Below are 27,250 nucleotides of genomic sequence, written 5' to 3' on the forward strand. Positions count from 1 at the left end.
CCCTTCTTTATTTGGTAAATATTGCAATACTTTGCCCCAAAGAGCTCAACTTGTGAACCTGGAACTCAGAAACTGACACTGATATCAATCTGTCGTTTGTTTCCATCCAATTGAGAAATGGAGGGCTTCTCAAAAAGAAAAGAGAATGGAGAAGCATAAGAAAAAATTACATTTATAAAGCAAAAGTGGACTTATTAAGAATTTCAGAAATTCTATTCCTAATGGCTTTGAATCTCTCCATCTTCCATTTTCTTGCATGAACAGAGCTCCCTTTGAAGTCTTTGGAAGCTTTCTGTAAGAAAAAATATATATACATGGGTGTGGAGCTGAAAATTGAGCTCATTGTTTTGCCCTTTTAAAATGTGTTTTTCGAAGATTTGCCTTTCATATTGCAGATGGGAGAGAGGATGTGCAATTTTACCTTGTGTAACATCTTTGCCTGAAAAGCTCAAAGTATTTGTAGATGTTGTTTAATGAATAGTTCCCATGTTTGCCTGCTGAGGAAGGCAGAGGTTTGTGTAATTTACTGCCATTTTACACCTGAGGAAACTGATATTTAAGGAAGAGAGGCTCAGAATTTCAACCAGTAGCAGAATTAAGAAAACAAGCCCGAACCTTGCCACTGGGCTAATGGTGCTCAGTCTAATGATTCTGGAGGTTGAAGGTAATCTCCCAATGAATTGGTATCATTAGAAAAAATTCACCATGGATATTGTCATGTTCCATTTTAGTATGAACCTTGCATTTATTATGTAGGATCATTTATATTTATTTTGACTGCTTCCTAGTTTATTGGCCTATTTGTAATTTTAGGAACTTCTGATTTGGGGCCTATTACTGAAATTGAGTTTCAGGAATGCTTTTGTACTCATTCTAACTCATTCTAAGTACCTAAGAGAAACCAAACCAGATGTTGAATCACAGAACTAAGATCCGTGTATATCACATAAAATTACATTTTAACCAATTTTTGGTACACACAAGAAGTAAACAAATATGCATAAAACTCAAAATGATGTATTTAAGGTTTCTTGGTAAATGTATGTGAATCGGGCATCACTTCCACTGGCTGTGTACATCAACATCATTTTTACCAAAAAAATCAGATTTAATCACAAGCAGTTCTAATTATATCTAAGTCATTTGTTTGCTCATTTAAGCAACTGGCAAAGAACCAGCTAAAATAATTTGAATCAGTGGAATTATGTCAACATTCTTTAAGAAGGGCTCATGAAAAAAAATATATCCATTCTTTTGCCGTTTGTTTTACCTCCAAATAGATAGCAGAAATTATTCAGATTAAATATGCAAAACAAAACCCAAATGAAACAGATGTCTCAAAAAGCAAAGATGTCGTTCCTGACCTCAGGAAGCAAGCAGTCTAAGTGGAGGGCAGTGAACAAACCAACTAAATTAATAAAAGCAACCAAAACTTCCTCTAATGGCTCATTCACTTACAAGTCTGTTTCAGAAGCTCACAGGAAATTACAGATAAATAGATTATGACTTAATCTTGTGCTCATTTCTATTTCCTGTTTTCTCATCTCAACTCCTATCCCTCTCAGCCTGACCTTTGTTGTTATTTACCTCCCCCACTTCAAATTCCCCAGCTCTAGAATTTTCTAACATGGATATCACATAATATCATTCTTTCTTCTCCAGTATAGGATTGACTGAATGGTCTTTCCATTTTAAACTCTTTACTAGACTCATCGTCAGTTTCAAGGACCACTTCTTTTAGCCTTAGAAGGTCTGTTTACATACCATGATATGTGTTTTATTCCTTCTCTCTGGGATGCATGTTGATCTCTACATTTAAAATTACCCCTTGGTCTGGAGCACCTGGGTGGCTCAGTCGGTTAAACATCTGACTCTTGATTTCAGCTCTGGTCATGATTTCAGGGTCTTGAGATCAAGCCCCGTGTCAGGCTCTATGTTCAGTAAGGAATCTGCTTCAGGATTTTCCCTCTCCCTCTGCCCCTTCCCCAGTGCGCTCTCTCTCTCTCTCTCTCTCTCTCTCTCTCAAATAAATAAATCTTAAAAAAATAAAATAAAAGTATCATTTGTCTAAAAACATTAACTTAGTGTCATTAGAAAAATAAGAGTTATAAGTATCTTCGCAAGACATGGAGGTAAGAATCTATTTTCTCCCCCATATTGTCACTTGTTTGGTATGTAGTTAAATAGCTTACATAATTTCATCTCTATTATCTTTGAAATAACTTCCTATCACAAGGCATGTTTAATTTATCTGTAAAATGAGTCAGTAGATAAAGCTTTATTTTTACTTCGCTAATAAGGAAATAAACAAAAAACTAGTGGGGGACATCTTTGGTAGATATTCAGACCAAGAAAAGGAAAAGCTAACTTGACTCAGAGATCTTCTGTATCTGGTGGGTTTTTTGTTTTTTTGTTTTGTTTTGTTTTTCGTTTTTTTGGTTTATTTCTCCATGAAAACCTGTAGTTTGTATATGTGCTGCTGAAGCAAGCATGAAAACCTGTAGTTTGAAGGAACTTGAAGGAAGTGTTCTGCTTTCCTTCAAAAATGACTTGTACTCCTGCATATGAGCAAAATAAACCCTTTATAAAGCAGCAGAAGCAGTCTTCACTTGAAATTGTCACTAAAAGACATTTCCAGGCTGGGAAGAATTTTTTTCAAGGTATTTAAAAACCATCTATCTTAACAAAAGAAAAAATACGGTTTTTTCAGGTCACTTCATCATACCTGATGAGGAATATGTTTTTAATTAAAGCCTGGACATAAAATTGGTTTACTGAAAATCATTGTGATGCCTAATTATTCTGCTGAGACACCCACCATCATTGGTACTGAAGGCTAACTCTTGACACCCCGAGGCCACTTTGTGTATTCAGCAGTTAGAAAGGTGATTTCTGAGGCCTGGCAGCTGTTGGTGTTAAAGCTATTGTGTGGGAAACAAAAGCCATTCTGTTCTGTTCCCCAGCTGCCTTTGTATCATTGATACAGGAGCTGTTTCATAAATGTAGTATAATTCTTTACCAGGGAATTTCATTACTGCCTATGCTTCAGTGTTCGTGTGCATTTCCGGATAGCAAAGGGAAATGTCTGAACATATCTCCTATGGAAGGAATCTTGGAGTTCTGACCTCTGTTAAGATGCTGGCATTTTAAGTCTGTTAATTAGACCTGTGATCAGATGCCATCATACTAACATCTATGTTTCTAATCTTCCTTGCTGTAAACCACCAGACCCAAGACTGGCTAGTGAATCGGCTGCCACCCAGCTTCTCTTGGAAATTAATCAGAATACAGTACATGGTGGCACTGACATATACCAGAATTAACTATGTTTCTCAAAAAATTCCTCATTGGCATGTCTTGGGAAATTCTTATAGAGCAGATTGGAGTAACATTTATTGGAAGAACAGATATTTTTTAACCCAAAATGATAGATTCATTATTGTCATTTAGAAAATGTGTTAGGGAATTTTCAGTTGGATATAAAAGAAATAAACTATCCTAAACAACCAAGGAAGTGGGGTGGACTGTGTCATTCTCCCCAGCTATTCCTCTTTCCTTGGACTGTGCCCTTGCTGGGTGCCTTTGAGGTTCCTCCCATTATAGGCAAGTCTACTTGCCCATGTTGTGGGTGGTGGGCTCAGCCACATGATTTGCTTTGGCCAGGCTGAAGAAGTATTGCGTATCCTTACTTTTTGCATTTCTACCATTGCCATAAGAACATTCACCAGTTATCTTTCATCAAAATAAAGGTAAAAGACATGTGAGGCCAAGCTGGAGCCAAACCCAGCTGAATCCAGCCTTCAACAATGTGCTTCCAGTTGGCCCAGAGATGCATGACTGAGGACAAATGATAGCTGTTTTAAGCCAATGCCTTTTGTGGCAGTTTGTTATGCAGCACCATTGTGGCAATAGTTAACTGGTATTTATTGTTCATATAACTGAAGTCTCCAAAGGTAACATGGGCTCTAGATAGACTTTGAAAGGAATTCCTATTCCACTTTTTGGTGATAGAGGCTTCAACCCGGATGGTTTCCTTCTTGGTCTTATGGTTACTGTACCATTTCAGGCCTTTCATCTATATCCCAATATTAACTAGAAGGCAAGAGATTTCTCTTTTTCAACCATCATATAAGAGTTCTGGGCTTACTCTGGAAAAGAGAATGGAGGTCCCTCAAAAAGTTAAAAATAGAACTACCCTGTCATCCAGGAATTTCCCTACTAGGTATTTAACCAAAGGAAACAAAATACAAATTTGAAGGGGTACCTACACCCCAATGTCATAGCAGCATTATCAACAATAGCCAAATTCTGGAAAGGGCCCAAATGTCCATTGACTGATGAATGGATAAAGAGGATATGGTGTATGTGTATATATATTCCATATATATATGGAATATCACTCAGCCATCAAAAAGAATGAAATCTTGCCATTTGCCATGACGTGGATGGGGCTAGAATATATTATGCTAAGAGAAATAAGTCAATCAGGGAAACATACTGTATGATTTCAGCCATATGTGGAATTTAAGAAACAAAACAGATGAACATATGGGAGGGGTGATGGAAGGGGGTAGGTGGGGGATGGGCTAGATGAGTGATGGGTATTAAGGAGGGCACTTGTGATGAGCACTGGGTGTTATATGTAAGTGAGAATCACCAAATTCTCTTCCAGACACCAACATTGCTCTGTATGTCAACTAGAATTTAAATAAAAATTTAGGGGGGAAAAAAAGTCCTGGGCTTCACTCTGATTAGGCCAACACAGGTCATGTGTCTATCCTGGGCCAGTTGTTGAGCAAGGAAGATGGGATTATTCAACTTGGTTTATGTCACTCAGATTCCCCTCTTAAAGATGGAGGTAAGCTCAGTCTCTTCCAAAATCCATGGTGTGCCTCATTAAAGGTGGGAACATGCTGAGAGGCATCAGTAGCATTAATTATGGAGAAACTAAAATCCCCAGACATTACATTATTTGGGTCAAGACTGTTTCTACTTCCATATTGCTAGGCTAGATAGAGCTAGAGAGAAGAGGATAAATTTAGCAGATAAATCCTCTAAATGTCACATGTTTCCTTGTAAATGGTAAAGCATGTGGCCATACTCATGCTACCTCAAGCACCAGAAGGTGCTTTACATAGGACTTTGCCATTAGCCCACTGGTTTCCCAAACTCCTTGTAATGCAAGTTTTAAGAAAAATGGAAAATAGATTTGGTCTATTGGAATTTGAAGATCTCTGACCTGTGGGATGAATTAATGCTAATGTAATGAGAATTTAACAGAGTAGGGTACATTGGTGTGGATATCATTTCACTGCCTTCTGGCCTCCATTGTTTCTGAGAAGTCAGCTGCAGTTCTTGCAGACACAGAGTAAGCAACAAATAAAAATGTGTGTTGAATCAGTGAATTAAAGACAGAACCATGGTCTTCTGACACAATCTAACATTCTTTCAAGAATACCCCACCATTGCTTTGTAAAACCTTGTACATTTACTGCTTCCACTGAATCTTCTGAAGGGAAGTGAATCAAACAAATCAACTCAGGCAAGTTTTTCAACCATGGACATTAAAATGATCACCAGTTACTTTCTCTGCTTTTAAGAGTCCTTCCTGACCTCAGATCATGTGCAAGGTTAAGTAACCCTTTTCATCCAACATGTTTTTGTCATTCAACTAAGGTTGGTTTTTCTGTGAATATTACTGAACACCTATGCACAAGGCACTATGTTAAGTAGTGTGAGGGATGCAGAATGGAAAGAGTTAATACTTGCCCTAAATTACCCAACAATTGCAATCTAATTGTTCAAGTTTTCAAGGTAATCTTGGACAGAAGAACCTTTCATGAAACTCCAGATCTCAAGGAGCAACTTGTCTGTCTTCTTGTGGGATGATTTTTATCTTATGGTTTCTAATCATGAAGTCCCTCAGTTCTATAGGAAACATCTATCAGCAATAAGGCAAAAATGATGTAAACCAAGAGTTTTGGTGTGAACCAGACCAAGTATTAGGTATATTCTCATATTTTTACCCTAATGTCTTAAAAATGCCTTTCCAATTAATGTTACCATGACTGTACATGGGCACTGTTCAGTCTGATTTCCTGGGATAATGTCCTGGTTAAATAACTCTACTTAATTCAGTCTGGGAGCCTAGACTCAGTTACATTTCCCTCAAGTCTCTTTCTCTTTGTATCTTTTCTTCCAGTTAAGTTATGCCTTGAACCATACAAACAGAAAACTGACATTGGAACCTAAAATAACTGTCAATGCCAAGATTGTTGTGGTTGGTGCATCCAGTGTTGGAATTTCCTTCCTAGAGACATTGGTATTTTGGTGAGTTTGTTCTACTTTATTTATTTCTTTGTTTTTAAAGGGGCCCTTCTCGCTCATTTACACCTGAGATGGCTTTTTAAAAAAATTTTTTTTAAGATTTTATTTATTCATTTATGACAGGCAGAGAGAGAGAGAGAGAGACAGAGAGAGAGGCAGAGACGCAGGCAGAGGGAGAAGCAGGCTCCACGCAAAGAGCCCAGTGTGGGACTTGATTCCGGAACTCTGGGATCATGCCCTGAGCTGAAAGCAGATGCTCAACCTCTGAGCCACCCAGGTGTCCCCATTTTTTAAAAGATTTTAATGAGATGGCTTTTTGAAAGAAAAGACCTGAGCTTTTTTGTTACCCCACACACCTTGTCTAGGTGGATTAATGAATCAGTGAAATATTCTAGACCAAGGGTTTGCAAACTCTAGACTATGGGTCAAATGTGGCTTTCTACCTGCATTTGTAAATAAAGCTTTATTGGAACACAGTTACAGTCATTTATTTCTATGTTGCCTGTTTTCTTGATAAAATGGCAGATTCGAGAGGGTGTGACAGAGGCTATTTAGCCTGTAGTGCCTAAAATTTGTACACTCTGAGCCTTTCCAGAAGTTTGCCAATCCCAATCTATTTAGTGTTTTCCTTATTAGCTGAAATCAGAAGAATCCCCTAGAACATTTGTTAAAGATGTAGGTTCCCAGCCCTAGCACCAGACTTACAGAATCAGAAACTCTGCGGACAGCTCTGAGAATCTGTACTTTAGCAGATGCTCCATATAATCAGGCAGGGTTGGGAACCACTTTTGACATTTCATATCACAAATAGGCTTTCAGAAATGGCAGAGGGGCCAGGACCTTTCTTCCAACTCCTGCATTTTGGGTGCCAGAGAACAGAGGGAAACCCCACTGGGAAGACTGAGATCTGTGCATCTTCAGCGCTGCTGTTACCCTCACAGCACTAAACAGGTTTCCTTTCAGAGCCCATTTTCCTGATAGGGGATTCCCGAGGGTTCTCAGCTTCCCCTGTGCAGCTCTCCATCTGCTCACTGAATTCAGCCCCTCTCTGACAAGGAAGATCCCTGAGTTATTGTTCAAGAACTTGGGTTCATGGCTTGGTATCACCGCCGCCTCATGCTGAACCCTAGATATGTCACCTCACTTCTTTCAGGCTTGGTTTCCTTGTTTATTGTTATTATTTTTTAAGTCTCAAGGATGTCTTAGAAGACTCTGGCTTTAAAGACCCACAGACTCCTGAAACAAGAGTCCAGTTTTTCCTAAATCTTTTTCTAAGGATCATATGAGAAATTTTAGCTCCTGTTCAAAATTTTAGGTGTAAAGAGATAAGTGGAAGATGGGAAAAAACAGGAAAAAGCATCCCTCCCTGCACCAACTCCTCTAGAATCCAGCAAAGTTACCATCCCAAGCCATGAGGCCTTGTGAGGGGTTAGACAAGGAAAGGGATGGAGGAAATGACCCCTAACAGGTGTTTGTCCCTGGTTGATAAGGAGACAAGCTAATCCTGAAGAGTTACTTTGCTAATTTGACATCACATTAACCAGATAGATTTTTTTTTTTTTACTTTCCAGCCAATTTGTTCAATTATCTAGAACATACCCCTTGTTAATCAGAAATAAGTTTCATGTCATTACTGAAATTAGCAACAAAGCTCACATACTTTAAATATTATGGTCAGTCTATAGCAATCTTTGACCACAAAGAAGAAATAATGAGAAGCATACGGGAATATCCATTTTCAAGTATACACCACACTACAGTTAGAGGCCTCTCCTCTTTCTCAGGGGTCTCTTCTCTAAGACTCCAAACAGCAAGTCATGTCTGAATGATGAATTATTGGTATGGCCTTGTGATATAAGAGTAGTCAAGAAGTTGTTAGAAACCGGTCTGAAAAAAAAAAAAGAAAAGAAACAGGTCTGAAATCTTCATTCAGTATGTAGGTACCTACATAGTCATTATGTCTTTTGTAAATCATTACATTAAGATATATACTTAGAATTTTCTTTTTGTGGAATCAACTTAGATTTAATAAACACAAGTATAAATGTAGATATAAGTTCTTGGTTGATTAAATTCCTCAATCAGACCTCTTTTTAAAGCATTTCAAAGCACTCCTAGGTCTCTGTCATCATTATAGAGATTACAGACACTAAAAATAAACCAGTATCAGTTTACGGATCTTGAACCTTTCACAGAGGAAATAGTTTTTCTCATTATTTTCCCTAATTATTTTAAATTAGCAATCACCATAGTAACCTACTGCATATTTTACTTTACCAGCTTGACTGCCATTTGAACTAGATATTATAAATGATTTGACCCGAAATGAAATGGAAATGATCCCCAATCATTGGTCCCCAGCGAGGATTAAAACCACATTTTGGAGGCAAGATTTAGAGAAATTGCCCTCCTGATGTTTCTGCACTGCACTATCGACTCAGCTGGGGCACTGTAGTTCATGGAAAGCCCATTTGAGGCCCAGTACAGCAACCTCTTTTTTCCAGAAAATCTCATAATCCTGTCATCTGGTGACAGAACAGACAATTCTTTATCTTCATATTATATACATGCAAAAAAATTACAAAGCATTTGTCCTCTTCAAAGGACAGCAAAAGCAGTCCTTGTATAAATTCTCTTCCCTTGTCATGTCCTTTCCTCAAGTGCTAAGGTGCTACTGGGGGAGCTGAAGGGATTTGCCCTAAGTCATCAACTAATACAGTAGGACAAAGCTCCACATGATGGGGGGAAGTGAGGGTGATGTTTAGATTTTTTTTCTTTTAGTACAACATTCTATCTGGTCCTTAGCTGTTACCCATCCAGTTGCATCTGCAAAGACACACCTTCCTGTCTTTGGTTGTCAGACCTGTGGGTCACCCTGCATCTTCTCCTTCCTAGGGCAAGGTCTCCTGGGCCCTGTAGTTCCCAGTGACGTATGACAGCTGTTTTCCTAGGGACACATACCAGCATCCCTTGGGGTGCTCCTGTCCTCCCAGTCCTATTCGGTTCTCCAGTGCTGGCCAAAAGAGCTGCAGGCCTGCTCTCAGAGCGTCTTGCAATCTTCATTAACCCTCCTAAGGCTGCTGACTGGCTGATGGAGGTGCAGGGTAATGCAGGGTCAGGCTCAGATAATCTATCCCCCACCACCCAGGGGAATATTTGTCTTTAGAGAGTGCTGTGTCCAAGAAACTCTGAGAAGAGCAAAGGAGGGAATGTGTTCAGGCCCCATACCCCCACCCTATGGCCAGTGGGGGCTCTGGCCACATGTGTCCCCTAGCCTTTCCCCATTACCTTTCCTGCCAGGGCATGGGCCTCCATGGTGATTGCCAGAAGCTGAGCAGGGAACTAATAGCAGGTGTGGGGTCAGGGCCAGGGGAGCTTTCTTGGGGTAGGGTGAGAAGAGGAGGAAACCCCTGCTCATCCTATGGTGCAGAGGGCAGTGAGTCGGAGGGGAAAACAGCCCTTAAGACATCACATTAACCCGATAAATATTTTTGTGTGTCATCTAGGTTCTTCAGCATCCCAAGACATTTACATCATGGACCTGAGCTATTTTTAAATTATGGTTCTCATGATAGATAGGTTGGGTTCATTCAGCTCACCCAGTTCTGTGGGACTGAAAGATCTTGTCTTGGACAATATAAATATTTCATATACATTATCCTTCTCAGTACTTCTAGTGGTAGGACTTGTCTATAATTCCAATCGTGGGAAAAAGCAGAAAGAACCTGGCATCAGCCATCAGTCCCCTCTGCTGCCAACCCGTACTGTGACCTGTCCCTCTCACTGTGCTGAGAGGGTCATGGCAGGGACCCCATGATCCTGCCAGCCTCAAGGTACTGTCACCCTAGGAACTCCACCAATTGCATCTGAGGCCTAGAGGGAACTTCCTCTTCTGGGATCCATAGCCAGATCTGGAGGTGAGCATTGATCATCTGTCAAGGAAATACTGTTTCCCAAAGAACAGCTTTGCAATGAAATCTGAAAGCTCTTTTCAGAAAGCAGGAGGCCCTTTCCCACAAAGCTTTGGGAAGTCATATTTTCACCAGCCACTCCACCGACCAAGTCCAGCTCTGCTGAACTCCCCAAATGTCATGCTTTGAGTACTTCAGGCTTTCCACTAAAGTACTCCAAAATCATTTTTTAAAGAGAAATAGAGAAATGCTATGGCAAGAGAAGGGGAAGATTTCTGCTCAGGTCATGATCTCAGGGTCATGAAATCGAGCCATGCTTTGGGCTCCATGCTGGGTGCGGAGCCTGCTTATGATCTTCTCTCTCCTCTCCCTTTGCCCCTCCCCTACTCACAATGCTCTCTCTAAAAAAAGAAAAAAAAGAAAAGAAAAGAAAAGAAAAGAAAGGAAAAGAAAAAAAAAAGAAAAGCAGGAGCCAAGTCTGTGAACTCATCTTAGTGTTTTGCATCCTTTTTCCTCCCAGTATGGGCTGTGAAGCCCCAGCAGTACCCCCAGCACCGAGGAGCTCGCCAGCAATGCAGAGCCTCAGGCCCTGCCCCACACAGTGTCCCAGGTGGTTCCCTCCTCCCTGAGCCCCAAGAACTATACAGGACAGCTTCTTTGCTTCCTCTTGGGCATTGACTTACTGATCTAAAACAGTTATGGGTTTATTCTGTTGCAGCTTGTGTGTCTCTCTGCTTCTGTGCGTTGTGTTATTTACTCCTAATTATGGAGCAGTGCCTTTTAATCCATTATTTTAAAATCCTTCCTAATTAAATTTTGAGGTAAGGAATCTCTTGAGGGGCCTGCGGTGGCATCCTGGGGTGACGGTGATCGAAAGCAGCCCCGGGTGGCGTCCTGATGACCCTTCGCGTGCCCAGAGAAACAGACTTGGATTCACAAAAAGCACAGGCAAGCGCCAAGGCCAGGGTTCACCTTTTCTTCCACTCCCACCACAGGCAGGCGGAGAGTTTTCTCAACAATACCAACCAAATAGTCTCACCAAGGGATGAAATCTCTGGTTTTCTACCTAAACATTAACCCCTCATCTGGTTAGGTGTGTTTGGGGGCCTGAGAATAGCTCAGACCGAGGAGGGCACATTCGTCAACCCGCCAAGGTGGCCGGATGACTAGAAGTCCTGTGATGGGGCCACATATCCGGCGCAGCTGTGGGTCTGGCAGCCTCCAGCCCAGTGCTGGCAGCTTAATTAGACTTTTTATCTCTCCATTTGTCTGAGGACATCTGAAACCTTCAGCGTGGCCCATCACTAATTAGGTGACTAATTAAATAGTTAGTGCTTACTTGCTGATCTCAGAGGTAAACCCCAGTGAACAGGTTGGGGATCGTCATTGTTCCCTCCTGTTGGTCTCAGCCCCATGAATGGAGGGACATGTGCTCTCCTCGACTGTCCTTTTGATACCAGGGCACACGCCGCGTGGTGGCCAGGCCTGTGGTGCACAAGGTGCTGCCTCCGCTTTGCCTGGGCAGCAGGCAGAGCTTAACGCGGGCAGGTCGCTCTTGCCTATTGTTATGTTGGCCTCACAGTGGGCCTGTTGGGTGGGGGGGCCCACACAGAGGCCTGTCTGCTGGCAGGGGTGGGCGGTGGGGGTGGCGAGCGGGGACAGCTCTGTGTCAGGCTCAGAGGTCCAGCCTTCCCAGGCAGAAGGACCTGGCTTTCTGCCACCAGAAAATAATGACTGAGACGCCCTGATGTTGCTGATCACAATTGTGTTTCCTAATCTGATTCCAAGATTTAAGTGTAACTAATGTTAAATGAAAAAAATATTCATTTACTGAAATGACCCATTCCTGCTCATCTCAGGATAACTTCTCTCCTACTACCCACTTTAGAGATCCCAGAACAAAAGAAAAGCAAGACTCTTTGAGCGGTATTAGACCTTTCTTGGGACAAGTTTACTGTCATTTTTCGTGTGGGTTTTTTGTATGTGTGATTCTTTGGGGATAAGTAGGGAATGCATTCTTCACAATCAAAGTACAAACCACATATGCAAACTGAGTAACAGACTCACCCACTCTCCACCCTCTGCTATCAGATCATTTTCAAATGATGATGTCGGCACCTGTTGTGGGTTGCCTTCCTTCAAAAGCTGAAAACGAAGAACTTGGGTGCAAGCAGTTTATTTGGGAGTGATCCCAGGAAATTCCCCGAGACCGCAGGGTGTGGGGTGGGAAAGAGAAGTAAAAACAAAAAAACAAAAACAAAAAGCATCGGTCAGGAGGTTGCTGTGGGCAGCTGAGACTTAACCCCATTCTAGGCCCTGGAAGGGGCACGAGAGAGTGGCCCCTCTTCACCCGAGGGAGATGCTGTATTTACCCACCAGTTACCGTCCTTCTGGTGGCATGGTCACCCTTGGCTGTTTATCCAGCCTGTCCCTCCATCTCCCCTGGTCAGAGGATGCCCCCAGGCAGAGAGGAGCAGGAAGGCTTTGGGGTGGGAGAGCCTTTTGCAGGTGATGTGGGTTAGGCTCTTCAGTTTGTTCTTTCTTAATATTCCATTGTTTTTTAGCAAAGCATGTGCGCAGATACGGAGGCAGAGAAAAAGTGAGGCTAGATGAAAAGGCTATGGCGAGAGGATTTCATGGCCACCTCTTTTCCCAGGCATTCTTGTAGCTCTGAAGAGGACCCAGTTCAGCTTTACCAGAAACCTTTGCTGGAAAAAAAGACAGCCTTGGGGGGGAACCATCTTGGCAAATACTTTCTTTTTACTTTGGGACAGAGGTAAAGTTAGAGCAATAGTTTTCAAATTGTGGTCTGTGGAACAGTGCATCTGCATCACTGGGCACCTACTGGAGATGCGGATACTCAGGTGCCACCCTGTGAGAATTGAATCAGAAATGGGTGGGTGAAGGGGGTAGGGATCTGTGTTTTCACAACCCTCGGAGATGGAGGTAATGGGTCCAAGAACCACTAAGTTAGGTTGTGGTGGAGAGAGTCAGTGTTCTGTCATGACTGATGGGGCCCAGGAAAATCCTCCCACATCTGTGAACCTTACTATCCTCACCTGTACGATGGGGAGAGAACCCAGAATCTCTCCTCCTCAATGGCACGAGGGTTGAATGAGGTAATACATACAAAGCATGTGAAAAAGCCTCATCCTGAAAACATATTAGACTGACATCACCCCACTAATTAAATCTGCATATCGGGTTCCCCTATGGTTGCCTCACATTGTCTCTCATAGGAGGGAAGAGACTGGGGAGGTAGAGCCTTAATATGGAAGATGCTTTCTTCTCTGAGGATTAGGGATGGATCACAGGTGTTTCCTGCCTGTGTATGTGTCTGCTCCTTGCAAGAGTTCCCAGTCTGGCAAAGACCTCCTCTTGAAGTTCAGTTAAAATGGCCACCACCTGTGGTTTAACATCAGGAAGGCCAAAAAAACCGACCAACACTGTATTGTCACTACTTTGCAAAGCTGCTTAACTATGAAGAAAACTGGAGTTGTGCCCAGCTCATTTAGCTGCCTACCCAGACTCTGGGATAGATAAATCCCCAAGGCACCCAAGACTCATGGTCACAGGGGCTACATCTCTGGCTCCCACTAACCTTCACTGCTTTATGGGCTGCCAATGGATGTTTCTTAGGCCCTTTCATGATACTTGGATGCTTTGCAAACCTTAATCTGGATCTATTTTGGGTCCTTTATTTTGCCACTGACCTTAAGTTTATCATGTAAGTCTTGGGGGTCTCTGAGTGCACCCTCCACCCCAAATCCAGGAGTTGTACTACATCAAAAAAAACAAGGCTGAGACAAAAATTTCAGTCTTTACTCATATGTCTTAGATATTTAATGGGATCATGTATTTCCTTCATTGAAACTTATATTAAACTCTACCCACTTTTCTTAAGTACCCAAAAACTCCTGGGAGCCTCTCATTTTTCTCTGCCTAGAACACAGGTTCTCAAAATGGACCACCAGCATGGACATCATTTGGGAACTTGTTAAAAATAGAAATTCTCAGGTCCCACCCCAGACCTACTGTATCAGAAACCTGAAGAGTGAGGCCTAGAGATCTCTGTTTAACCAAGTCCTCCAGGGAGTTACTTGGACTGCCATGGCACTAGTTGATACTATCTATCTCCATCCTACTGTCCCCACCTTTCTCATATTCAGCCTCATTCCCCAAAGACAAAGGACACCATACATTCTAAGTCACACTCCCCTGACCCTGCCTCAGCTCTGAATCCCCTAGTCACTTTTTTGCTTCCCTATATCAACCCTCAGTTGAATTCTGTGGACCCAGTACAAGCAAATAGAAGTAGCTACAAGCACTCTGAGGGATTAAGGAGGTATCATACGTACTTCTCTTACACCATTTGATGTTAGGTAGAAATCTGGAGGAGAAGCCTGGAAATCTGGGAATGGTCCTTGTGTAGAGGTGCTAGGTAGCCATAGCCATCCCCTTTGGAGAACTGGAGCACTTGGAGCCACTGTGTGAGACCTAGATCAGGCAAGGCCAGCTACTAGGCACGTGGCCTCTGGAGACCATGTTAATCTCTAACTGGAGTTCCCTGAAGATGATTTCTTTCAAAAGGAATAACCAGAATCTTCCCAATATACCAGCATAGTAAGGCACTTGGGTTAAAAAAAAAAAAAAAAAAAAAAAAAGCTGCCTTGAATTTCCTTGTGTTTTGAGAACTTGTGATGGAGAAAAATGTTGTGATCAGGTTCCTAGACATGAGGTTAATGTTGAGTAACTTTTTCTATAAGCAACAGATTATGAAAATTCCAGACTCAACTAGTGGGCATGGAGGTAGGAGTGGAGTTGGAGGTGGTAGTTATAAAGAGGGTTTTCTGGGCCCTTATTGCTGTGGCTTAATATCCAGGGTGGCATGGGTCCCAGGAATATGTATTTTTAAGACTCCCCACATAATTCAGACATGCACCTGGGTATTGTAACCATTTTTGTAGACGTTTCCTCAAAATTGGTAGTCTTATCTATAAGGAAACCTACTTCCCCCTGTAATTGCCCTTTGTAATTTTTTTGAGCTTTTATGAGCTTGTTTTCCAAACCACATGTTCTAATTCTCAACAAATCCTAAACTTCTAGGTCATATCATTACTTCAGAGCTTACCAGGCATAATGATTAACTTATTATTAAAAATGACATAGCTGAAGTTATTACCCCATATCATTGTATTTACATGCTAAATTGGACCTAGTAGAAAGCATTTAATACACTTCATGCATAAACTATTACCATCAAGAATAAAGGTCCAAGAGGATATATCTGACAAGCATGAGGAAACCTGCCCATATGGTGTATGTAACCACCAGCATTTGCCCCAAACATAAAACCCATCCTCATCCCCACCCCCACACTTCCAGAAGTGATCTCACTCACTTTTGAATCCCCACAATGCTTCATTCCAGTCTTAGGGAAGTGATCAGCATCTTATATTTCACCATCTCTTGTGTACAGAGGCTTTTCAGCTGCTCTTTTCTGACTTCTGTCTTGGGATTACATCTTGTATGTGCCCCACGTATATAAAAAATATATTCAAAGTATAAATGTAGAACATTTTTACTTCATATATATAATCATTTCCCATAAATTATAAAGCAAAATTCAATTTCATTTGTTCTGCCCGGACTTCCAAATTTTATTCTTATTCATTCAATGACCAATTCAAATATTGCATTCATTTTCATTTTTTCAGTAAGGATTTATGGTTTACTTTTATGCAGAGATACACAAGCTATTCATCTGAGATCCTCTAGTCCCCAGACCTTCTCCCTAGTCCCTTACCCTGGGACCATCCATTTCCCCTTATGGGTCCCTGGAGAATCTCCAGAGCACCTATGTTACTCCAGGCAGGCACCCAGACCTTATTGCTGGGTTCAATGTTGATTCTAGATCCGTTGTCCTAGGACACAAGCCTGGACTCAGGCAGGTATAAGACTTGCTCCTTCGTCCTTTTCTCTGGACCCCATGCTGGTTCCTACTGGGGCTTCCATGAACAGGGGAGCCATGAAAGATGGCACCTAAGAGAAGAGAGAAAAAGCGTTAGGGAGATAACGTTAAACTTCTTCCTCACCCTATAAACACTACTCACTTTTAGAAGTGCTCAGAATCCTTGACCCCACCCTCATTGGGTCTCTCTTTCTTTGGTCTCCCCCTGGAGGTCCGAGTGTGCCATTACAGACTGCTAGGTGTGGCCATGGATGCACTTGGGTTTTTACCAACACAACAAAAATGAAGTAGCCAAGGACATTGTCAAAAAAAATCTCTTTTGTGATCTAAACAAAATGATGTTGCTGAAGAAAGTTAAAACATTTTTCAGGGAAAAACTGGTAGATTCTCTTAAAAACTTACCATAAATATTTTGACTTGTTCTGCCGTATACTTTTCTCTCGGTATTGGAAGTTTACATAACTCCCAACTTTTAAGTTCCATCTATAGCATTTCATCATTAATTTTGTGACATTGGTGATATTATTAAGACTGAAGTAGATTGGAGTTATTCTTTGACCACTTAAATAAGCAGTTAGGTTAAATACCTGTCTTGAGCTAGGATTTACTGTAATTTGGCAAATATTTTTGTCGTTGTTTTGAACAATTCAGAAAACAAAGATTTTAGTAAATTAAATGGTAACATTTAGATTGATGTGGGATATTTTCTCTCTACATTATTTACTCAAATAAAAGCATTAATGAAAGCAGTTAATTAAATCATTGGCTTTGGTTGCCCTTGCTATGCCAAAAGAAAAAAAATGCCAAGAAAAAAATTACAAATAAAAATAATAAACATTCACTTGGCAGGCTGACAGCTTTCTATTGCCCAGAAGGGTAAGCAACATGAAAAGTTTTATGTTTCTTTTATCATGTTCACAATAAATTGGCAATGTGACCCTCTTTATTTGAAGGATAAGGATGTTTAGACCTAATTTTGTAGCTGTCCTCCTGAAGCATGGAATGAAACGCAATACCTTTTACTCATTTCCCTAGATACTCTAATCCCTCCCTGCTTTACAAGTATCTTTGAGCTGTTCTTCCCCTTGTATCCACAGCAACATAAAATCCCCACTGGAATTATCTGCTGCAAAAATGCAGGTGCACTTGTTTAATGTTTCATTGGCTTGAGCACTTAACTTGAACTTTTTTCTTTTTTTCCACGACACCATGACCTTTGATTTTGGAGCAGAGGGTTCACAATAATGTTAGATATTGTTTATGTATATGAAGCCAACACCATTAGATCTGAGAACCGTGTTTTTTCTGTGGTCCTGCTGTTCCTGCCATTTTGTTGACGTCATACCCAAATCCAAGACGTACCCTTGGATTACAGTGAGTGAGTGACTCACTGTTCTATTTGCAGGAACTTTTAAAATATTCATTGGTCATCGCATTAAAAGCCTTAAACATTTGGTCTTCATATTTCATCTTCGGAAGAGCCAAACCTACTAAAATTGTACATTACAAACTTTATTATTTTGGAACAATATTCTTAGATAGTTATAAACTTAAGAAACTAAATATTTAGATATTTCTTTTTTTTAAGATTTTATTTATTTATTCATAGAGATGCAGAGAGAGAGAGAGAGAGAGGCAGAGACGCAGGCAGAGGGAGAAGCAGGCTCCATGCAGAGAGCCTGACGTGGGACTCGATCCAGGGTCTCCAGGATCACGCCCTGGGCTGCAGGTGGCGCTAAACCACTGCACCACCAGGGCTGCCCTATATAGATATTTCTGAATCAGATTAAAAATGAACTAAAAAAATACAGGGTTGGAGGAAAACATGGACACATTCATATAAAGGCATGAAAGAGTCATGAAAGGGAATTTTGACTGGTTAGCAAGATGGTTAATGAGGTAAGGTTAGGCCCTGGTATGAAGGCCTTACATACTATGCTCATGAATTTGGATTTGATGTTTTAAATTATTTTAATTAAAATTGTAATTTATTGCAAACGTTAGATGTAGCAGGTGATATTCTAAACATTTTTACAGATACAGCACCCCTGTAAGGCATTAGGTTCTTTTATTACCATTTTACAGACTAGGAAACTGAGCTGCAGAGAGGTTAAGTAAGTTGCCACTTTCCCAAGGTCAAGAAGCTAGAAAGTCCTGCAGCCTGGGGTCCAACTGAGGCAATCTGACTCTTGGGCCCATGGCCTTAGCCACTCTGCTTTGCTGCTATCAAAATGGTGAGCAAACAGGGAAACTTAAAACCAGGGATGATTGAGATTTGATTTAATTTGAAAAGAGGTTTCCAATGACTATGTGGAAGATGGGCAGAAGAGAGAGAGACTTGTGCCAGAGAAACTCACCTGCGACTATTTTGGTAGGCAAGAAGGTGAGCTAAGGCTATGTGTCCTGGGAATGTCGGTGTGGCACATTCAAGACATGTGGACCAGGTAAAAGTGATGACATGGTGACCAAATGTGGGAAGTGAGAAAGAGGGTAGCAGTCTGAAGTTGACTCTCAGATTTCTAACTAGAGACGTGGTTAGTTGGTCATGCCTTTCATGGAGATAAAGCAGCAATGGAATAGGGCTCCAAAGACCTTTGTGTAGACACATAAGGAGTTTGGGATGCCTGTGAAGCAGACCTGTTAGGACCTGTAGGCATTTGGAAATTGGGTGTCAAGTTCAGAGGGAAGTTATAGTGCAAATATGCAAGAGGAAGTCATGGCAGTAGAGAGCATGGCCCAGGTTACTGGCACAAAGACTGGGGAGCTTGTGAACAGGGAAAGATGGGCAAAGGAGGAAGAACTGGTACAAAAAGCAACCATAGAAGAGAACCTTAGGAGAATGTTGTCCCAGACCATAGGTTCTATGGCTGCAGCTTTTAGCCAGGGTCTCCTTCATGGCTCCGGCTGTCCCCGTTTCCTCCATTTACATCAGAGAACCTGTCTTCTGAATTAGAGGGAATGGAAGAACACTCTTGTAGATATTACTGGAGGTAACAAGAAGGGAAACGGGGTGGGGATGCCTGGTGGCTAGTCTCTGTCTTCTTTTTGATGTGTGAGACGTACTCACTTGAGAATGAGGAAAGGAGATCAGAGGGAGAACAAGAAAATTTAAAGTAAAAAAAAAAAAAGAAAATTTAAATTCATGGCCTTGAAGACTGGATAAAGGGCCAGAGCAGCCAAAGTGAAGAATGCAAAAGGAATTTGGCTAAGGCTGAAGAAAAGAAATGGGAAGCTGGTCCCCTTATAGATAAAAATCTAGAAAATGTACTGTACTCAAAATCTTTTGAAGTCTTTAATTGCACAATTGCATAATTCAGGACATTACAGTGTGGCAATTTGGCAATTTAGAAGTCATTTGATCCATGTTGTTAGATCATTCAAATTATTCAGTGCCAAAGGGATTGTTTTTGTAGTAAAAGATATAGCTGGATAATTACTAAGCCGCCTGTTCACATAGAGCTATAAAAACGGCCAGTATATAATGGTATTATTAGTACAACATAAACCACATTCCCATCACACAGGCACCAAAGCCAAAATAAATTTTAACTTCATGTGAGTATAAGCATGTATTATTATTTGCATTTTCCGTTAAATGGAACTAGATTAGTGACCTGTCATCAGTGTGCATTTGCAGACCAGCAGCCCTAAGTAGCTGGGGTTAATTGTGACCTTTATGTTATTTGAACACATTCAAAAATTTTTATTCTGATTATTAGAGGATAAGATGTGCTTGGTTTTCTTAGTATCAAATAAGAATATCCATTCTTAAATGACATGCATCCTTCGAGACGTTAGAGCACAACCTTTCATAATATTTAGCTATTTTTAAATGTCAGGTGCAGTTGAGTATTACATTGCTGGCCCATGCTGTTACCAAAAGTCTCCTGCTTTTAGTGCTACTTATCAGATTGTCAGTAAATTGATAGCATTTCCACATTTGGAAAATTTCCAATTTCCTCATGGAAAAGCAGGGCAGGTGTTCTTGAACCTGGTAAAGGTTTCTTTTGTGGCATCTGGTTGGTTTAAGGGGAGGTGTGAACTAAGAAGAGATTTTAGAGAGAAATATCTTTCTCACCATCCTATGAAAAGATCAACTCACCCATAAAATTTTGCTGACTTTAGCTGGAGGGAAAATTTGCAGCAGTAGTATTTTAATATGTAAGGGGAAACACGGAGCAAGTCTTGAGCACACCAGTTTTCCAGCAGCCTCTGCTTTCGTGCTCCGGGTGTGCCACCTAACATCACTCACAGGACTCAGAGGACACTGCTGGGGGTTGGAAGACATGTGGCTCTCACTTCTGGTCCTGCTGCCCGTGAGCTCTGGGACCATGAACAACTTACCTGGTGTTTCGTTGATTTTCCTCTGTATGAAATGCACATAATAGCAACCTGCCCCCTGACCCTGGCACAAACTGCCTTGAAGATTAATCTCTATGATAATGCCTATGAACATGCTTTGAGCCCTGGAAAGTCTGATGCAAATATAAAGCAGTTTTGAATTTTCTCCTAGGTGATACTCTGATTTGAGTAATTGATATATATATATATATATATATATATATATATATATAGAGAGAGAGAGAGAGAGAGAGAGAGAGATTAGATATATTTGAAAATAATATATATTTTTGTAGTAAGTGCAAGTGCACCATATAATATATACATACATACATATATATATATATATACACACACATATGTATCAGATATGTATGAAAATAATAAAATTAATGTTGACTGATGGGGATTAGATGATTTTTGGATCCTTGTCAACAGTTTGGTGTCTACAAGGCCGTAGAGACAGAGGTTAGGTGAGTGGACACTGGAGCCAGATAGCCTGGTTCATGCCCTGCCTCCAGACTCCCCTGCTGTATAGTCTTGGGCAGATCACTTTGCCTCAGTTCCACATAATAAATAGGGATATTTTTACTGGCCTAGTGGTACTGCTGCTTCAAGGACCCAATGAGGGACGCACAAAGCACTTGATGGTAAGCACTCAGAAAGTGTTAGCCTTAGTGGTTGTGATTCCAGCAGCTTCTTAGGAGTAGTCTGAAATTCAAACTCTGCATTAATTTACATTCAGTTTTTCTCCTTTCTCCTGATGTTGGGTTGTATTGTGTTTTACTCTGAGAAGCAACTTTTTAAAAAAATGAAATAGTGCCTGGCATAACAGTCTGTTGTAGCTTCTGAAATTTTCTGCAGTTAGCTGCTCCAGGGCCATCCTCCTTCTTTCCCTGAAGTGGTCGGTTCGGTTGGAAGGTTTGTGCAAAAAAAGTTGCTGAAAAGAAAAGTTCAACAATTGGATGACACGTGAAATAAGGTTAAATGGAATTATAATGAACTTTCACTAAGTTGAGCTTTACCTCCCTTTTCATGTGTTCTCTTCTCTCTCCTTAGCCCTCACCTGAAGTTTAGTAATCTCACCCTGATTTCAACCCATGGACTCCCTGGAAAAAACCTTCTGGGCACAGAACAAAGGAAGTTTTTAGCGAGCGAGTAAGAATTCCATTGCTTTTTCATTCTGGGGCCTAAATGTCCTCATTTGTGTGCATTTTATGCTAAATACAGTTGACTCTTGAAAAATACAGGAGTTATAGGGGCGCTGCCCCCCATGCAGTCCAAAATCTGCATGTAACTTTTCACTCCCAAAGTCTTAGTCAGTAATATCCTGTTGACCAGAAGCCTTACCGATAACATAAACAATCGATTAATATTATTTTGTATGTTACATGTAATATATACTGTATTCTTAAAGTAAGTTAGAGAAAAAAAGTTAAAATCACAAGGAAGATAAATAATAATAATAATACTGTACTGTATTTATGGAGAAAAAAATTCGTGTGTAAGTGGGTGCAGTTCACAGCTGTGTTATTCAAGGGTCAGCTGTAGCACATTTCAGACTGGAAAAAGAAGGGTGGCAGGCTTTTCTCCTGTAGTTCAAACTCACTTAAAACATACGAGCACAAACCTGCTAATGAGGGAATGGAGAGTTGGGCTGCCATTTTTTATTCATGGGCTCATGTCTGCCTTCTTCCAAACAACTGGGATGGAGCCTACTGACACAGCTACCTCCTGCACTTGGCTTCTGAGTGACATTACAGTGCAGGGAAGCTTGGTGACTATATTTGCATTAGACCAGGTGACTCCCTGAAGGTTCAGAGTTGGGAGATAAAGATGGGCACTTCACTGGGGTGTGGGTTTCACACCCCTACCCGCCCCCCCCGCCCCCCCCCCCCCCGCCCTTTGTCATGTGGGACTGATCATGCTATGACCTTCTTGCTGGTCTGGGCAAGCTTCATTGTTTGCATCCCAGTAGAGTCACTATTTGTCAACATTTGTTCTAGAAAATGCCATTTCATTATCACACAGCTTGCATTAATTTTCATTTCCTGTAGCAAAGCATGGGCATATTAGGCTCCCTGCCTCTAGAAACAATGTCCCAATTTTTCCAACGGGGGAGAAGGAAATTGTTCCCTCTTAGGGTGTTCATTTTAGAATCCAGGATGAAGAGATCTTCAAACAGTGAGAAAAATGGCAGCTTCCTTGCCAGCAGAACCTTTGTCAGCTCACGTTGACCTAATACTTTTATCATACTATGAACTTTTATTTGTCTTGAAGGACATCATCAGGACAGTTAAAAAGTTATGGGTTTTGAGCCAGATGGACGCGGATTCAGGTGGATGCCCCTAATCCAAAGGGGATTGCATTTCTCTGAGCTTTGGATTTTTTGACTGTGGAAAGTGTATGATAAGCCAACCTTGCTGGAGTATTTATTTATTTATTTATTTATGGTTAATATTGCTGTAACAGCAAGTTCTGACAAAGGGTAAAGGATCAACACGTGCACGTCTCCTTCCATCATTGCCTGTCTTCCAAATTACAGGATTCCCAGGAAATGTTGGTCTTATTGATTAACACCTCATGAGAACAATCTAGTCAGCTTGACAAAGGTTTCTGTCAGTCCCCATGCTAGGTATGCTACTGGAGAGAACAGCTAGCAAATGACTTTCTGCTGGTGTGAATTTGCATGGGATCTGTGTGTGGCTAGGTTGAGAGTCACCTGGTGGCCCTACTTCAGTCCTTGCCCCTCACATTCTCAATACAATAGCCAGAGCAATGCCACGTAATGTAAATCAGATCATGTCAAATTACTGAACGGCCTCGAACTGCACTGTCCAGTATGGTGGCTACTAGTTACATGGAGCTATTTTAATTTAACCTCAATAAAGTTAAATGAAATTAAAAATTTGGCTCCTCAATTAGGTTAGCCATATTTCAAGTGCTTAGACAGCTACATTTGTCCAGGAGCTGCCATATCAGACAGCACAGCAACAGAACATTTCCATCCTCATAGGAGTTTCTAGAATGCTCCAACCTAAAATCCATCCCTGTCTACTTACTTCTTTGACTTTGTCTTTTACCATTGTTACCCTGGTTCTCTCCACTCTAGCCATCATAGCCTCCATGATGTTCCTGAAACACAGCGGGCAGGTCTCCCCCTTGGAGTCTTTGCTTAAATGTTGACTTTCCACACTCCCACACACTCCAGTTCTCCTTCCTCTGATCTGTTTTTTTTTTCTTGCTACAGAAATTTTTCTAAATATTATAAAATTTGCCCTTTAAAATTATGTTTATTCTTTATATTCTGCATACTGTAAACTCTTTAAGGGCAGGGTTGTTTGTTTGTTTTTGTCTTGTTCATCAGCATGTCTCCAGCATCTGGGGCAGTGCATGACACATAGCAGGTGCTCGATAAATAATGTCAAACAGATGAAAGTTGCATCCAAAAGTACCTGCAAAAGTCCTCTCAATCAGAACATAGACAAGGACTGAATAACACAGCCAGATGCCTCTGTGTGGGTGACCGCGTGTTATCATAATTCTTAAAAACTACAAAATGAGGGATCCCTGGGTGGCGCAGCGGTTTGGCGCCTGCCTTTGGCCCAGGGCGCGATCCTGGAGACCCGGGATCGAATCCCACGTCGGGCTCCCGGTGCATGGAGCCTGCTTCTCCCTCTGCCTATGTCTCTGCCTCTCTCTCTCTCTCTCTCTCTGTGACTATCATAAGTAAATAAATAAAATTAAAAAAAAAAAAAACTACAAAATGAAATGTAAACAGGATGTTGCCTTTCAAATGGTCCTCCTTTTCCATCAAGGAAATTATCTCTGGTCATGGAGTTTAAAAATAACTAATGCATTGACATCCATAAATTTAACAATATAAATTCCTCATTCTAAATACAAATTTTGAACTTTGCCTTAACCAGTGTTTTGATTATTGTTGTTACTAATTTTTGAACAAGCATTTTTTATCTTCCCCTTGCTCCCCTACCAACCTGAGTCCAGCATCTTATAGAGGTGCTAATGACATGCCGGGATACAGCAGAAAGGAAGGCAGTGGGAGCAGAGGAGAAACAGGAAGCAGGAGAAATCGACTAATTGGACATTCAACCCTGAATAACGAATGTTAGTTGTGATGCTCCTTCTTTGGAGTGTCACAATAAATCCTTTATGAAAACCTCTAAGGTTCTTTCCAGTTCTGAAGGGTTCTGGTTTCATGAAATGCATGTCTCTACCCTACTTGTAATCGCTACCGTGGAGTTTACTTGTCATTTTGCACCTAGAGTCTTGGCCTAAATCTTCTTACCCTTGGGTGTGGGGGCAGGCTGGCCACTCTGTTTATAAGTCCCCTTCCAGAAATTTCCCTGTCCTGCATTTCTGCTTTTTTCTCCTCCTTATTACCTGTCTCCAGAATGTTCTATGAAGACAAACTTTCACCCTATTTTTGAGTCAGGGTCAAGCTCACTTGAGAAGCATGAAGTTTTATTGATGTTCCTTCTTTGGTTCTTTGTCTCTCTTCCAGAGAACTTAAGTGGGGATATTTCTCTTGTCATCAAGCCATGAGATAGCCCCTGCCATGTTAGAATCCCAATGCTCATTAACTCTGCTTAAGAAATAATTCTGGAAAAATATCATCAACAGTCTCCAATGTCTAATTTCTTTTTAAAAAAATTTTAAAAGATTTTGGGATCCCTGGGTGGTGCAGCAGTTTGGCGCCTGCCTTTGGCCCAGGGCGCGATCCTGGAGACCCGGGATCGAGTCCCATGTCGGGCTCCCGGTGCGTGGAGCCTGCTTCTCCCTCTGCCTGTGTCTCTGGCTCTGTCTCTCCTTCTATCTCTCAAGAATAAATAAATAAAATCTTAAAAAAAAATTTTAAAAGATTTTATTTATTTATTCATGAAAACACAGAGAGAGGCAGAGACACAGGCAGAGGGAGAAGCAGGCTCTTTGTAGGGAGCCCGATGTGGAACTCGATTCCAGGACCCCAAGATCACGCCCTGAGCCGAAGGCGGATGCTCAACCATTGAGCCGCCCACGCATCCCTCCAGTGTCTAATTTCACCTACCTGATGGGTAAATTAAAGAAGACCCAGAATGGACAGTGACCACTTACACGGTGATACTTTAAACTGACAGATGTAAAACAAAACAAAACAAAAAACTGACAGATGTCATTCAAATATAGTAACAGACGTAATGCACTTGGTAACAAGAGAAATAGTGCTTCCGAAGGTTCCTAGAAAACCACTGTTCCTAGTGCCAGTTCCACTGGATGGAGCTTCAGGTTTTAACTCTGCAATATACATTCTCACATTGTCAGCATTACTGTCCTGCTGTCATTAAAAATAAAACTGTCTTAGCCTTCCCCAAATTTCCCCTGAGAACTTTTATCTTTGAGCAAACCCTCATAAGACTAATCCCTGTACACTAACTATATTTAATTTTGCCTCACCTTGGATGACTGACAGTACCATTCCTATTATGAAGAGACCATGTAGCAAATAAGGACAGTCCTTTGTGGGCCTCTCATGAATGTGTGAAATCGGCAAAGTTTCCTGTTTTCCTGTCGAGCTACCAAAATGGTTTTTCGAAAGAGAATTGCATCCTGCTATTATATTCTGGTGACAGGCCAGTCCCTGATTTTCTTTTCTTATAAAAAAGAAATTTTCTTGTTTTTAAGTGTTGTTTCGTGAAGAGATATAAAACCCAGAGCCCCCTTTACAGGCCCTTATAACGGGGTCTAATGTGCATCCATTACAAGAATTATTTTTGTGTGGTGAGAGCAGGCTCGTGTGGATCAAAAAGAAAAAATGTCCTCCCATTACCACTTCATATTCCTGTTTGCCTCCAAGGAGCATAAACAGGATTATGCATCATTAATATTATTTAGAATAATACCCTTCACATATGCATCGCACTTGACAAAACAGCATCTTTACATTTTCATGTTGTACGATGAATCGATGTACGATATACGATGATCAAGGCATATGAGGAGGGCAGTTACCTCATGTTGAGAGGTCAAGAAACTGAAGTATTTAAAGGGCATGCAGTCCCAGGTTGCAGTCTCATTGGTGACAAATCAGGGACACAGACCATGGCATAGCAAAGCCTAGATTTAAATTTAGATTTAAGTGTTGAGGTGCCCGGGTGGTTCAGTCAGCTAAGCATCTAATTCAGGTCATGATCTCAGGGTCCTGAGATTGAGCCCCATGTTAGGCTCCATGCTCAGAGTGAAGTCTGCTTGAGAGTCTCTCTCTCCCTCTCTCTCTGCCCCTCCCTCTCTCACTTTCTCTCCCAAATAAATAAATTTTAAAAAAATAAGCACATATTGTTCTGCCACCCTACGCTCTGGGTCTTCAGAACAGGATCAAAAAGGGTCATGTACATGAGATCAGACCTTTCAGAAAATTCTAGAAACCACCCTCATAAAACTCTCCAAACCCAAAGCCACCAAAACCCCACTTTTCTCACATTAGAAAGCTCAAACTCAAATGGAACCCAGAGAAGAAAACCTGAGCGCCCTGGATGCACTGTTTGCAGAAATATCAGTTGGACATAAATCACCTTTGCCCCACAGAGTGAATCCCAAAAGTCTCTAGGGACTACCCTCGCTGCAAACGTAATTCCCTAATTGACATCTTCTCTAAAAATGTATAGGTGTTTTGGCCTGAATCCATATGCTAATTCTAAGAATG

General features: G+C 41.2%; 1 protein-coding gene across 6 annotated transcripts in view; it reads left to right on the forward strand.

The window, feature by feature from the left end:
* The window catches only part of CFAP61 (cilia and flagella associated protein 61), a 270,399-nt gene that overhangs the window by 147,158 nt on the left and 95,991 nt on the right, over window positions 1-27,250 (forward strand). For 5 of the 6 annotated variants that reach the window (XM_041732553.1, XM_041732555.1, XM_041732558.1 and 2 more), the window contains 2 exons: window positions 6,203-6,330; window positions 21,610-21,708. In XM_041732553.1, coding sequence (XP_041588487.1) covers window positions 6,203-6,330; window positions 21,610-21,708 — 227 coding nt within the window. The remainder of the gene's footprint in view (window positions 1-6,202; window positions 6,331-21,609; window positions 21,709-27,250) is intronic. The other variant, XM_041732556.1, reaches the window with a different exon arrangement.

The sequence above is a fragment of the Vulpes lagopus genome, chromosome 18, assembly GCF_018345385.1.
Source record: "Vulpes lagopus strain Blue_001 chromosome 18, ASM1834538v1, whole genome shotgun sequence".
Lineage (NCBI taxonomy): Eukaryota > Metazoa > Chordata > Mammalia > Carnivora > Canidae > Vulpes > Vulpes lagopus.